Raw genomic sequence first — 15,426 nt, forward strand, 5'->3', positions numbered from 1 at the left:
ATTAGTTTTATAGTTTTAAAGTTTGAATTTAAATTTTCAAAGTTTTAAATTGTGAAATTTAAACTTTTATACTTTTAAAAGTTTGAAAGTTTGTATTTAAAACTTTAAAAGTATAAAATTTTAAGTGTAATGTTCCTAACTTTTTAATTTTAATAAAAAATTATAATTTATAACAGTTGGACCCGATTTCCGGTCCGGTCCGGGACGGGTACACGGATTTTTTTCCGGAATTACCGGTTCCGGCTAGTGGTGCCCGGTTCTGTTCCGGTTCCGGTCCGTCCCGGTCCGGTAGTCCCGGTTCCGGTCCGTCCCGGTTCGGTAGTCCCGGTTCCGGTCCCTTTGCCAGCCATAGTTGTCCGTATGGAGAGGACAAGACTTCAGAATACAGTAGTTTTAATTCTTAAGTACATATCCCAAATAACTAATCCTAATTACATATTTATACAGAACGCAATAGGATAAGACTGACACCATAAACTACAACTAGGAATAATAACTGCTAGACCAATTGCTGTAGCAAATCAAGGGAACAGTTGCTAAACAACTGATGTAGCAGTTGTGTTTGTCCAGAACTCTTCAAATCTTTATCCTTTTGTCGATTTGATTAAAAGACTGTTTGTTGCATCTTTAGACGAACAAAGAAAAGGATGAAGGTGTTGAGACTCAACCACTCATCGAACATATAGTATTTGATGAAGCATCACCATGACATTTCAAAGAAGTTTCCTACCAGACTCAATAGTACTTGAGCAAAAGCTGCAAGAATAGCTCAAAGAAAAAGAACAGGGAAACAAAATAAAAATTAACCAACAGGCAACTGGAAAATCTCAATCACTTGCACCAGAAGTATCTACTGTAAGTCACTTTGAAACTCCCGACGCATTACAATAAGAAGTCCAAGAAGCACCACGACCACAATAAGGAGGTCTTTATGACTGAAATGTCCAAACACCAAGTATATGGATGCATAATAGGTATTTGCCCTGAGTTTCTTACTATAAATAGGTTTTTCTTTTCCTAAAAAGAAAACATAAAGTCTCCATATTTGGTTAGTCCTTTTCTTGTATGAAAATGTTTAGGATCTATAAATAGAGGCTCATTCCTTCTAATTTAATCAACATTCACAATGTAGTCATAGGGGCTTTGAGAGTTTTGTTTACGAGGGAATTTGTGGGACACAAGTTATTACTCGTGTGAACCTCTTTATATTCCGAGTGAATTGGGTGAGGTTGTTTCTCTCTATATTTTGTACTCTCATTTTTATGAATTACTCATCTCTTTTGTGGATGTAGGAATGTTAGATCTTTGTGTCTTTTAGTATATTTCTCATTTGTCTTCTTATTCATGGTCTTTCGAGGTTTGCTTTGTTAGCTTTCGCATGACACCTAATTATTTCGGTCCTAACAATCTTTATGACTGAAATATCCAAACACCAAGTATATGGATGCGGAATTTGCAAAGGTGAGTACCACCTTTAAAGAAGATTCAAAGAGTAATGAGTGGAGTAGTTTAAGTGAGGAAGAGGTTCATAATAAGCCTGGACATCAAAATGATTGCGAAATCTCGTGGATCGCTCAAAATGAATGCAAAGAATAAATTAAGTTGGTGCTGAAGGGGAGTATTAAAATGTCATCACCAACTCAATTAATATCTATGTTATTTAAAAGAAGAATGTAGAAGATTCAAGTACTTATGAAGAATTGAAGGAAGAACGCAAAAATGAGAGCTCTACAGTACAAAGTCTAAAAGCATTCTAGAAATAAGTGGAAGGTGTATTTCTAGAACATTCTTTGAATAGATTCTTCAACCAACACCTATAAATAGAGGTGGTCATTTGAGTGGTATGTCTACTCATGTAAGGAGTGTGTGCTTGTAGACACATGATCTGAGATTTTAAGTTTTATGGGGTTATGAACTATTATTTTTGCTTTCTTGGTTTGAGATACATTATTTATACTTATTAACTGAATTTGTTAATATAAATGCAGAATTTGAGCCGAAGTTGTTGGATTCCACCAAAGCTCTAACTCTATTATGGCTTTAAAGTGAGCTCAAGTTATCTTTGACATTATTGTCATTCAAAAAAAAACTCTAGACTTTATAAGTGATTTATGTTGCTCTTGTTTCCAAATTTAGCATTATATTTAATTTTCTTGTTTGGTTTACATGTATTTGTTGGGTTCAATTGAACCCGTAACTCTATTGTGGTTTCGTCCCCAAAAGTTGTAATAACATAGTTGAATTGCCTTGAAATTGGTTTGAACATAATAATAGTTAAAAAAAAACTCTAGACTTTATTAGCGATTTATGTTTTTCTTACTTCTTAAAGTTAGATTTGATGATTTAATATACTATTAATTTGTTTAGTTTACATGTATCTGTATGTCGAACCCATAACTCTATTATGGCTCCACCCGTGGAAGTTGTGATAAGGTAGTTGAAGTGCGTTCACTTTGGCTCAGACATTATGGTCATTAGAGAAAATCCCTAGACTTTATAAGTGATTTATGTTGCCTTTATTTCCGAAGTTTGCATCATATATATTAGCTTGTTAAATTTACATGTATGTACTTGATGTTGATTCATCGTTTCCCTAAAAAGGACGGCTTGATTGGCTCAAATATGTTATTGGTTTTATTAATTTGTTAGATTCCCTTGTTGGAATTCAGAACATTTTGCCGCAAGGAAATAGCTATAATAGTCGATTTGATATAAACACTGATATTTACAATTAAATATATATTTTTTTGGTCATAATGGGTTTATCGCTAAAGTATAAAAATTGTAAGCACTAAAACATTATATATACATTCAATTTATACTTTTTTTAGAGTCCTTGTCTTGGCTGGCCAGTTTCAAGCTCGAATAAAGGAGGGTTCAGGTATGAATCCTCGTAATACAAAGATTATTGGGATGTGTGATCTTGGGCGTATTTGCATGCTTAAGAACCAAAAATTTCGTCCAAGTTCAGAATTATTTGTTACTAATTAATAGTAGTGTCGAGTCATATGAATTCATTTAGACTAACCAACATGATTAGTTGTGTAAGTGAGGTTAAATGAAGAAACGAGCGCTGAAAACCGACATCGGAAAGCACGAGAGGATCCAAGTAAAAGAGCGCCAAGAAAGGAGAACGAAAAATGAAGAACAAGGCTTATCTGTATCCCCTCCGCGTCGTGGAGAGGGATTTTATTATTTGTTCGCGAATTAGAATTGGAGACAAAACAATTTGTATTGTGCACGCATCGCGGAGAAGAGATGATTGCCAAGAACTGGATTTGAGAAATCACTCTGCATCGAGGACCTCACTGCCAGATTTGGCCGAAGTCAACAAAATATAAATAGACTTAGATTTTTATTTTATTTTTATTCTTTTTCTGGGTTTTAAAGAACGACGACTTTGGGAGCTTTTCCATCTGTTCTTAGGGTTCATTCCTAAGCTCTTTTATGTTCGATCTCTTTATGTTATTTAAACATTGCATAATTGAGATTCTTGATATGATTAGCTAATTTCCCTAGTTTTAGGGCTGTGGCTACTGGATGATTGTACTTTATTGAAGTTTTATGGATTGAAGTGAATCAATCTTGTGTTCTTGTTTTCATATTTCGTGCTTGATCACCACTGAAATAAACATCTTGTCTGAATTGAACTCGGGTGAGGAATAAGAGGATAGAAAGTGGGGCATGAGGAGCATGATTTTCTCTTATGAATTAGAGTTAATTTGTATCTAGGATAGGGATATACCTAGAGACCGTGCTTGGTTATTAGACAAGACAAAATCATAATGCTCGGTAATTGGTCCAGCCTATCCCCGCTCAACGATGTAGTTAGGCTTCCAATTATCATAGGTGATTAGAGGTCGAGAGACCATAATCATATAATTAACCATGTGATCATTGATTCGATAGTTAAGTAATATCCATTTTACAAGATAATATGCATAAATCCTGAAGTAAGCTGCAACCCTGGACTTTACCTAATCATTGTTTAACCTTTTGAAATTGAATCGCATTAGTTAAGTTTTTAATTAGATTTTAGATTAGAGAAACATTCACTTCATTGTTCTTGATAACACTTGTTTTGAATTGAAAGTATTGGAAAGATCGACTTAATCTAATCTTGAGTCCCTGTGGGTACGATACCCAACTCTTAAAAAGAGCCACTTTAATACTTTAACGACCACATACACTTGCGTGTGCGATTGAGCGCAACAATGTGCTCGCTTCATAATGCTACCGTTGGAAATTAGTGAACCATAAATTCACTTACAAAGTGAAGTTTTTTTTACTATGTCCGAGCCAGCTTGAATGCACTTCAATTTCTTTATCACAACTTTGCAGGAGGGGGGGGGGGGAGAAGCCATAATAAAGTTACGGATTTAGTAGGATCCATCAAATACATATATATTGAAAAAGTTTATATAATGCTAAATTTGGAAACAACGGAAACATAAATCACTAAAGAAGTCTTAGAGTTTTTTTTTAAATGACCATAATGTCAGAGCAAACTAAAATACACTTCAAAGCCATAATAAAGTTAATGCTTTTGTAGAATCCACAATCTCAAACCAAGAAACTAAAATATAGTTCATAAACTATAAACTTAAAATTCCAGATCCACCTCTGACGACTTATTCGATTATTTTAGGACGAAACTCAATTCCTTCAATGATGAGGCCACTTATTTTGAAATCAACACGTTTAACCCCAATCAATCTATCTACAACAGGGCCATCACTACTTTCCTTGCTATTAAAATTTCCCAATTCTATTTCCATCCAACCATCTCCTCTCAGTTTGGGAAATAATGCTGCAAGCCTCACAATGTTGGTTTGTTCTTCAGTCACAGTTTCATTCTTATCACTAACTAACATAATAGGTGAATCAATAGATTCAAGTCTACGGTACAAATCTACCACTTTGAACACCAAATAAGCAACATAATATGTGTTTGGTGACAATACGTTTGTTCCTATTCTTCCACAAATATCCAACCAATATGGAAAGCCAAGATATGCCACTTCTGAGAATCTGCAAAAAGTATTGTCAGAAACATTTGTAAAGATAATTCTTTTTAAAAAAACTTAATGATATGTAGGGCTTTATCTCCTTAATAGGTTACAAATTCGAATTTGAATTAGTGGGCTTTGGGTACCATATGGTTGAACTAAAAACCAATAAATTTTAAAAGATTGAGTTATCTATATTACTATCTATGCAATTTAACTTGTTATAGAAGATTTTTCTTTTTGCAATCAACTTAGTGTTGTTAAGAACCTATTCTCTGTCTGAGTTCCCATATTATAAAGACTACTATTGGTGGGGGGGAATTAAGAGCTTCCTATTAAGGTGCCTCCTTTAAAGGGCACGGACCAACTTTTCTTAGCTGCAGAGGAATCTTTACCATCTTTGTTTTGTGCTAATTGACCCTCAAGATTAATAAGAAAAATATTAAGGGTTTATAGGCTTGAGTGGGCTATCTCACCTAATAGACTTTTTTTCAAAGGTTGGGCCATCTAATTAGTCTATAATGAGCAGGTTGATTAATGCTTGAGGCGGTAACTCAAAGTAATGGCTTGTGGAGACAATAGTGATGGCTTGGGACCAAGGTGGGGGGTGCTAGATGTGACCAACCAATAATGGTGATTTCGATCCAAAAGAAGTGTCCATTGGGAATTGTTAGGCATAATTGGTTGCTCACAACTTGAATTTTATTTTTGCGAAGTCAGGACCAACTTCGGTCTTGCAACTAAATTTTTCTTTTGCATTTAGTATTTTCTTGAGTAGTACACATTTTTATTTACTTCTTTCTTGAGCACACACTCATTATATGAGTACACATAAAACTCTAACCACCTCAATTTATAGGTTATGATGAAAGGATTTAGTGAATGTAGTAATTCTAGAACTATAACTTCCACTTATTTCTGGCATGTTTTTAGACTTGCACTAAAGAACGTAACTCTCATTCTAGAGTTCTTCCTTCAGTTCACTACAAGTCTTGAATATCCTAGATTCTCTTTGAAATATCTTAGGTTTTAATTTAGTTCCTCAACACTAACTTAATTCATTCTTTGCATCCATTTTGAGTGATACATTATGAACCTCTTCTTCCTTTGAACTTCTCTTCTTACTAATCTTTGAAGAATCTTCAAGGTTGTAATCTCCTTGATTTGGACTACCTTTACTAAAGTTGCATCTATCTACTTGGTGTTTGGGGCGTTTCAGTCATGTAGACCTCCTTAGTTATGGTTGTGGTTCTTCTTTGACTTCTTCTTGCAATATGAAAGGAGTTTCACAAGTTCCAGTTTGCCATTAACTATTTTTTATGGAGATATGTTGGTGATTTGGGGTTTTTTTTTGGCCTCTTGGTTAGTTTCTATCTTGTTTCCTCATTTTTCTTCTTTGAGCTTATCTTGCAGCTTTTGCTCAAGTGCTGTCAATTCTAGTATGGAGATTTCTTGGACCACCATGTTGATGCTTCATCAAATTCCACATTTCTTGACACTTACATCCGACTAGTAGTAGGACCACAAACAACTTCATCCCTTTATTTGTTCATCGTAACTAGTAAAGATGCAACGAACAATATTTTTTATCCAACTTACGGTAAAGATGATCTAGAACAAGCATAGAGGACTCACATCTCATCTCTCACAAGTGACTTAAATTAGGTATTGTATTATTGAGTTTCTCTAATGGTGAGATAAATCCCAATCTTGCTTGTGGCATCCTTTTCGTGATATGGACAACATACTTCATGCATTTCCCCCAAAATCTTGTTGCTACATACATAGTATGCATCATACTTCTGCATATTTGTAACATGTGTTTATATTTTCTTTTTCGGCTACTCCATTTTGTTGTTACATATTTGGGAAAGTCAATTGTCACCTTATTATCTTCTGTTTAGGTAGTCATTGAAATCACATGACATGTTCTCCCCCATTGTCCATACAAAGACATTTGGTTCTCCTTCCAATATCATTCTCCACAATAGGTTGGAACTCTTTAATTAAACTTCTCAAATACTATAGACTTTTCATTTAAGAATTAAATCCACACTACCTTGAGAAGTCATCAATGAATGTTACCATGTATGAGTAACTACTAATAGAAGGTTGCTTTACTGGTTCAAACATGTCTAAGTGCACCAACTCTAGTGGCTTATTGTCTTGATACTTTGATACTCCACATGAAAGTTGATATGCTTTTTCATATTAGCATACAACACATATATTGTCTCCTATAATCTCAGTCTGGGAAAGACCTTTTAATTTTGACTGTAGCATCATGATTTTTCATTTGTTGCATCTTAGGTACCCAAGACGTGGACTCCATAGACCATTTGTCTCATGATTACTCTGAGTATTCTTCACATAAGTTATTTTGGCTACCATAACATATATTGACTCTAATCTCTTTACCTCCATGATTGGAAAGCTTGTAATTTTTTTTCAAATTTCAATATATTTTTACGTCATTTGGTACAAACAAAACACAGCTTCCTAAGGTTGTTAGTTGCACATAGATAATAAGTTCTTCCTCAAACACGAAAAATGGTAGACATTTTAGTTTCACTTGTCATGAATTATGATGAGGCATAAACACTATCTTGCCAATATGAGTTATTGACATTCTAGAATTATTCGTTGTCACCACTATTCAACTGCCTTTATCCTCACTCATGTTGATAAGTTTTTTCACATCGTTGGTCATGTGATTGGAGCATCCCGAATCACTTTGCATAGTCAAGCAATTTCTCACTTACAGTTGCATATGCAAGCTCTTCCCCTTTGTCAGAGCGAGATGTGACAATCTCTTATTGTTGATTATTGCTTTCTTCTACTGAAGGTCTCAAAATCCCAAGCTTGTTTTTCATTGTCTTTCTAGTTTTGAGTAAAAGTGGATGAGTCACCTTCATCTTTCTCGTAACAAAAATCTCTAGTGTAGTAACCTATCTTTTCATAATTGTAGAACTTGTCCCTTTGTCGGTTATGTTGTTGAAATCTTGGCTTGCCTTCTTGCTGGCTCGCTAGATTCTTTGATGTTGATTCTTCTGGTCCCTTCCTTGGTGTAATCTTCTCTCTTCACCATATTTCTGGTAGCCTTAAGGTTTGCTCAAGAGCGAATTACCAAGCAAAGACAATTATTGTGTGTCAATTGTGTCTCTATAATTTGAAAGAGAAAATACTAAGGGGTTGGTAAGCTTGAATGGTCTCTCCCACCTAATAGACTAGCCTTTTCGGTTGAGTTGAATCTATAACAACCTGACAGTAATTTAACTTGTTAAAGTATCTTCTTAGTCTATTTTATAGGTTTCTATGGGTGTGTTTGGTATGAAGGAAAATGTTTTCTAATTTTCTCACGTTTGGTTGTCTTAATTGTTTTGGAAAATATTTTTCAAATCAATTTATTTTCCTAAAACTTAAGTAAAATGACTTTCCTTAAAAAAGTTAAGGAAAACATTTCCCAAAATCATTGAACCTCAAACCTCAACTTTCCATACTAACTTAAGTCTTACATATCGATTCTTAATACTAATCCTAAATCTGACTCATGATTCTCGATTCTCAACTCGACTCTCGACCTCAATTCGAGACCCAACTCCTGAGTTCTAATTAAGTCAGGATCAGATCTTGTGTTAGGATTAGAGGTTGAATTTGAGGTCGGATCCCAAACCAAGTGTTAGGATGAGGTTTTGTGTCGGTGTCAGAGTCGAGGTTTGGGTTGAGACTCGAGGTTGGATCTTATTTGTAACACCCCGTAGAAACTAGTAAGACCTAACGGAAGCTTGACGTAATCTAATAGGTGAGACTAGAACCTCACATGTGAGTTGAAGATGTAAATTTGATTAAATGTTGTAATATGGATTTTCAAGTTTAGATTTAGGAGTTTAGAGATCAAACGTCAAGAAACGACTATAACGTCCGAAAATTAGTAATTTCAACTAGTGAGTTCTATGAGCCTTGTCGTTGAAGTTTGGAGTGTTGTATGAAGGTGAAAACTTGTAGAAGTGACTCTCATACTTAGAACAACATTTTTAGGTTAAACGTCTGAGTACAACTCCCCAAAGACCACTCGAGGAGTCCTTGAGGAGGACCCTAAAACAGTCCCCTAAAGCTACCTAGACAACAAGGTTTGATGACCTAAGTGGTGACCTACAAATGCTTTCTACGTCCCGTAGACTAGACCACGGTCTGTGGATGAAGGGCGTAGGTCCATACTTAGTTTTCCTTGAAGCCTGCAACATTTAGAGCCACAGTCCCAAACCACGGAAGCCAACTACGGCCAGTGGATTGATCCACGTTCCATGGAAGGCTAGGCATATGTTGGACTGTTTTGATAGTTTTTCTGTTAAATTGAGGATTAGTGTTTTAATTAGTTAATTAAGTGGGGGTTAAGGGAGGTAGGTTAGGTGGCTAATTAATGACTTATATAAACTTATAGGACCCTAAACTAATTCATTAATTCACTTCAACTTAAGACCCCCAAATCAAAACCCTATTCCCTTTCTCTCCCAAAGTCTTCTCTCTAAGATCACCATTGAAGACCAATGAAGAAACCAACCTAGGGGCTTGAAGATGGAGGTTTTCTCTTAGTATTTTCGTGGGTTTCTACACCTAAGGTATGTTGGTTTTCATCCATGGGTAGCTATCACCTTTGGAGCCCTCTTAAAAGCTTTTAATTAAATTCTAGAAATCTTCAAAAGCTAGAGTTTCAACTCAACCCCATGGATTCCTTTCTAAGTTGTTCTTAAAGATTGAACTATGTTTACTATTGGTAATACTACTGATTTTAGATGGTTTTAACTTCAAATCTAAAGAATCCACAAGTTTTCCCCAAACCCTAGCTATGGCTTTTCTCTACACAATGAATGATGTTAGAAGTTGATTCAATTGATTGAATTAGAGTTGTTTATGATGTAATTACATTATCTAAGTATAGTTCTACATGTATTCTTGATTACCCTATGAATCTAAGATGAAATTGACTTGGTCTAGGGTTATATCATGAAAGAGGCAAATTGAGGGGTTAGATGTGATCTTATAGGGTTGATGAATTTCTTGATGAATGGCCTTAGTTTGGATCACCTAGACATGAATGGAATATGATAGAATATTGTAGATATGAATTACCTTGAATATGATCATATTGGTTATGTTGTTGGATTATGATGTTCTTCTATCTATTGTGCCATATCTAAGATGTTAGACTTGATATTGACTCTTGTCCTTGAAGGGACATCTATGAAGGATGTCATGTGAAGTTATTATATATGAATGAATTGATCCACTTATGGTGGGGGGTGTTTACTTATCAAGTATTCTAACTATGAATTGTTGATCGACTTATGGTAGAGGTGCTTACTTGCCATATGTATGTAGTGTTGAGATAAGGTCCCTCTCCCCTACAACCCTAGATATGACTAAGTATGATACGATATAAATACGAATGTTATGTTATGATCATGATGGTGTTGCTATGATGAATGTATCCATGTCTATTGTAATGAATATTAGATATGTTGATTTACATGGTCTAAAGATCCCTGAATGCAATTATGTGAATCGTGCATGAGTTGGGATATTATGTACAGGTTGTGACCCCTTGAGAAGGGAGGTGTCTATGATGTTAATGTTGTTGTTGTTGTGCTGCTGTGAGGACAATCATGCACATACACTCCATGCACAAACATGAATATGATGTATCAATGGTGTTTAATTGAAAGTATAGTTCTCATGTGCACCTTTACTCATTATTATGCATGAAATGTACATGACCATGATGATCCTATTGTGTTGATTGAAAGTCCATTCTCATGAGAAACACATCATCTTGGTGTGAAAGTTATACTCACATACTAATGATGATTCTAAGGTTGAAAGTTAGTTCTCACCTTTAAATGAATCTATGAGCTATTTAGTGAGTTGTATTGAACGAAGGGTAAAGTATGCCTTCACACATATAGATACAATTCCATACTAATTATGTATAATTGGGAAATAATGCTTAGTACCGAGTGGATATGGACGATGAGGAAAAGGCCTCCACTAATGCAATAGGTTGGGTCATCTATAGTAAACTCATGAGATGGAAGCTCCTCCGCTAATGCAATAGGTTGGGTTTCTAGTAGCAATCTCCCTATCCCATAACTATGTGCCAAACATAGGACTTAGCTAGTGGATCCACTTAGAAGCTAAATATAATTAGTTCTACCTTCGGCAAGTAAGAACCTTCTTTGGTGTGGGGTTATATGACACGGATTCCATGTAGCTCACATGGTCTATGTCGGTTATGGCAACTTTTCCCTATAATAATGAAGTTAATGAATGAAGACATGAACTATACTATGACTTCTTGGTGAGTTTACTTAGTAGGAGTGGGGTATGGACTTCATTCCACATTGGCACAATAGACTTAAGTAGGATGTCATGGGATGGTTCCTTTGCATTATGATGAGATTCGAATGCATGTATGTATATTGAATGGATAGTTGTTATGCATGACTTTCCTTGTATTCGAGTAATGTACATGACTATTTCCTTAATTTGTGAATATTGCATATAATGAAGTCTAAAGATGTAATGCATCACTAAGGTAGCTTCAAAGGAGTACTTAGTAGGGTTGGTATTATGGGATGCTAACCCCACATTGCACAAGTGTTCCTAGAGGTTACTAAGGTAATGGCTTTACCATGAAATGAGTATGAATGTGATATTGGATTTGTGTTGTACATTGTAAATACATGTTAGTTACCATACATTGCACAAGTGTGTTTTAGAGGTTGCTTATGTGATGATTACTTCATGATGTGATGGTCTTGGTATTTAACCGTGTATCTTGTATAATTGGAGGCTATGTATTGTGAAGATTGGGATGTGTATTATATTGATATTGGAGACTATGCTTGTTGTTATAATGATATTTCAGGTTATAATGAAATGTATGTGAGTTGCCTTATTGGTTGCATTCTCCAACTATTTCAAAGATGATGTTCAAAAATGGCATAAAGCATGATTTCAAATGAAATGTCCCTTTTCATGCATGTTTTAATGGTTTTGTGCATGGCTACCATACTTAGTACATTTTTGTGCTAACCCATATTTCTATGTTTTCTACAATGTAGGGGGTTGGTTCATGGAGATGGTAGTTTTGGTTCAAAGGGCTTGGAATAGGTGATCCTCCAAGCCAGTTGATGAGTCCTCAAGTTCGGGGACCAACATCTTACTTAGTAGATATCTGTAGTTTCTTTTATTAGTTTCATTTTAGAACTATGTAAGGGTTGTATCCCTATGTCTAAGTATTCGATTGTATAGATGGCCAATGAGACAATGTTTAGACTCCTTTCTATTTTGAAAAAAAAGAATTCGTTTGTTGAAGAAAAAGTTTTAATTTCCGCATTATTTCTTATGACATTATGTGTATGATTATGCTAAGGTCTTGTATGCGACCCTTCGGGGTCAACTACGCCATGTTACATCTAGGGGGTAACCTCGGTCGTGACACATACAATAGGTCTCGTAGGTGGACCCAGACTTAGTGAAAATTTAAGGGTCAAGATTGGTTTCTATGGTTGGTGTCTACGGGCGTAGTAAGACCTACGAGCCGTGGACAAGTCTCGTCAAAAGCTGGTCCAAATAAAAAGGTTTCTAAACTTTTCTATGGTTGACTAGGATAGTAGGTCAAAACCGTAGAAGTGATAACGCTCAACTACACTTTTTCCGATTCAAAGTGTAGGCGGTCGCTAACAAGTATAAACACACGATGAGTTGGGGTTGATCCCACAGGGAGTAATACGGTAAAGAATTCAAGTACGAAGTAATGAAGTGTTCTAATCTTTTGTAGAAGTAAAAGGCTACACAACATAAAGTAAATCGAGCATTTTTAATTATCTATATCAAAGGGGAAAATTTGTAATCAATTGTTAAGGGAAACGAATAACACGAATTTTTATCAAGTATAAAAAGGGACTTAGGGGTGTGTGTACAATCGACTACACATTTCGCCTATGGGTAATTAACAATTGCTTGAAATTGTTGAATCTCAATGGGTAGGATGGTTCTAGCTATAATAACCATTTTTCAATCGGCTATTATGCTTAAAGTGAGTTCTTTCGAACCTCAACAAGCTAAGCATTATGAAAAACCCAATTCCTTAACATAACCCACTTTATCAAGCTGGGTAGTAAAGACATATGAGCATACAATTATCAATCATTTACTTAACTCTAAACCACTTTTGACAGCTAGCATTGAGTGTGAATTTGCAACTTCAGTTCATTAATTAAACATGAAATAAACAATTGGACCCATTTCGAAACAACAATAAAACTAGCAATTAATTAATACCCATGAGCTAATATTGCAGTCAAATACATAGTACAACCCCTAAGGAGATGGGGTTTACCCAATCAGAGAAAAAAGTAGAAAATCATTATTGAAGAGATTATCCATCTGAATTGACAACAATCTACGATGCCTAATGCCAAAATTAAGACTAGAATCCTCAATCCTAAAATCAAGCCTCAAAAACTTCTATCAATGTGGTTGCATTGTCATTGTCAATATTGTCCGATGTTCAATATTGTCAAAGTATGTAAAACTCTCTCCAAAACTATGTTTTATGTGTTTTCTCTCTCCCAAAAATTAATTTATACGTTTTAGAAAACTTTCCAAGAATTTCAGCACGGAGTCCACTCATCGACATAAATCGGGATCGCCAAACAACTCGACAATCTGTCGATGGGCCCTCTTCTCGCCTTTTGGCTTGACTTCTGCATCAAAACGTTCTAGAATATTTGGCGAGCTGAGTCGCTATCGTCGTTCCATTCGGCGCGTCGCCGAAGTAAATTTTCTTTTGCCGATTTGGCTTGATCCATGGACTACTTCGCTGGAAAGTTTGGCGACCTGGAGGCTCACTCGGCGCGTCGCCGAGTGGCTTTTGCAAGCTCCAGCCTTTCTTTTCTTTAGCTTTTCCAACTTTTTCGCTTCTTTTCCCATCATAATGTCTTTGACTTGTTCCTAAGGCTTCATTGTTGCATATAAACAAATTAACATCATTTATGAGCACAAAATAGGCATTGGGCAGAAAATCAGCTCTTCAGTTCGCGCCCTGATTAGCGAGTTTTACTAACATTGCCGATCCACTCTGTGAGTTGTCGAGGGATTCAACATGCCAAATTGGGCAGAAAATCAGCGCTTCAGTTTGTTCAAAAGGTGAGCTTGATCGGGCTCGTTGAGCCACTCGGCAATTCACTGAGTAAGCTATGAGCTCGCCCAAATTGCTTCTCCTCCAAAATTCGAATTTCAACCTGCGCATCCAACAAATGTTATTCAAATAACAAAAAATAAAATTTGGGTTGCCTCCCAAGAAGCACCTTATTTAACGTCATGGCACGATGTGGCCATGCTTTCAGGCCTCATTCTTCGGGTTAACTAAGGTATCACTAGGAAGACCCCCTTTTGGTCTTAGATTTAAGTGAGCCGAGATTTGTCCCATTTGAGTCTCAAGTTGCTTTATGGAAACCGAGTGCAAGGTCGCTGTTTGATTTAAGACGAGACATCATCCTTCATCTCCTTGAGTACCTTATCCGTTCCTTCCACCTTTTTTAGGATGCGGGCAAGCATATCCTCGGTCCAAAAGTTTCTAGGGTCAGCCTTTTCTTCCTTCGGCTTTGGAAGTTCATGAGGGGGGTACATAATGATCTTTATCACCATCTCTATCTCTCCAATTTGCAACCCTCCCTTGTTGACAGTGTCAAGACTCTAATAGAAATATTGCAAGAACACATTGTCCGACAATCCATGAGTAGGGAATTGGAGAACCATCTTTTGAAATCTCAACCACTTCTCATGAATAGGTTCACTATCAATTCTTTTAAAATTTTGAATACTATCTCTCAACTTAACCATCTTCGAGGGAGGGAAGAATCTTTCATACAACATTTCATGAACTCCTCCCAAGAAGTGATAGATTCCCTTGGTAGTTTGGTCAACCACTTCGTTGCTTCCCTATTAGAGAAAAGGGAAACAAACAAAGCCGGATTGAATTTTGAGAGATATTCTTGAAGGAGAACAGTCCACACACATCCATGAAATTGCGAATGTGGTCATGAGGGTCCTCATGAGAAAGTCCCCCAAAGAGACCTTTCATCTGCAACAACTGTAACATAGTGATGGTCACATGAAACACCGCATTGTCCACAGTTAGAGGCAACGAATAGCACCGACATTTCCCAACTGATCCACATTGACATCATGCAAGTTTCTGATGTCATTATTCCCAAGCATAACTTGTATTGCTCCCGTTCACAGTCATCTTTTCACATGTTTAGAGCAATCAACAAAAACACAAATAAGAAAATTTTACTAGAACAAAATTAGTTCACAGAAACACTTCAATAAAAGAATTCTAAACACCACT

The 15,426-nt window shown here is 36.0% G+C and overlaps 1 protein-coding gene across 1 annotated transcript; it reads right to left on the reverse strand.

Moving 5' to 3' along the window:
• Positions 1-4,631: 4,631 nt before the first annotated feature.
• On the reverse strand, positions 4,632-14,720 carry LOC125812714 (uncharacterized). The gene is made up of 4 exons (XM_049492193.1): positions 14,589-14,720; positions 14,260-14,314; positions 13,790-14,030; positions 4,632-5,031 (listed from the first exon to the last, which is right to left on the reverse strand). The coding sequence occupies exons 1-4, from the start codon at positions 14,718-14,720 to the stop codon at positions 4,632-4,634; spliced, it is 828 nt and encodes a 275-aa protein (XP_049348150.1).
• Positions 14,721-15,426: the final 706 nt, after the last annotated feature.

The sequence above is a fragment of the Solanum verrucosum genome, unplaced genomic scaffold (genome assembly GCF_900185275.1).
Source record: "Solanum verrucosum unplaced genomic scaffold, falcon-dt-bn FXZP01001115.1, whole genome shotgun sequence".
NCBI lineage: Eukaryota > Viridiplantae > Streptophyta > Magnoliopsida > Solanales > Solanaceae > Solanum > Solanum verrucosum.

Bases quoted from the DNA above. Each gene is read 5' to 3' on its own strand.
- LOC125812714 (XM_049492193.1), bottom strand. From the start codon at position 14,720: ATGGTGATAAAGATCATTATGTACCCCCCTCATGAACTTCCAAAGCCG. The intron at 14,031-14,259 runs GTGAATTGCCGA...GCAACAATGAAG, and splicing joins GCGAGCTCATAGCTTACTCA to CCTTAGGAACAAGTCAAAGA. The intron at 5,032-13,789 runs GTTTTGATGCAG...TACTTTTTGCAG, and splicing joins CTCGCCAAATATTCTAGAAC to ATTCTCAGAAGTGGCATATC.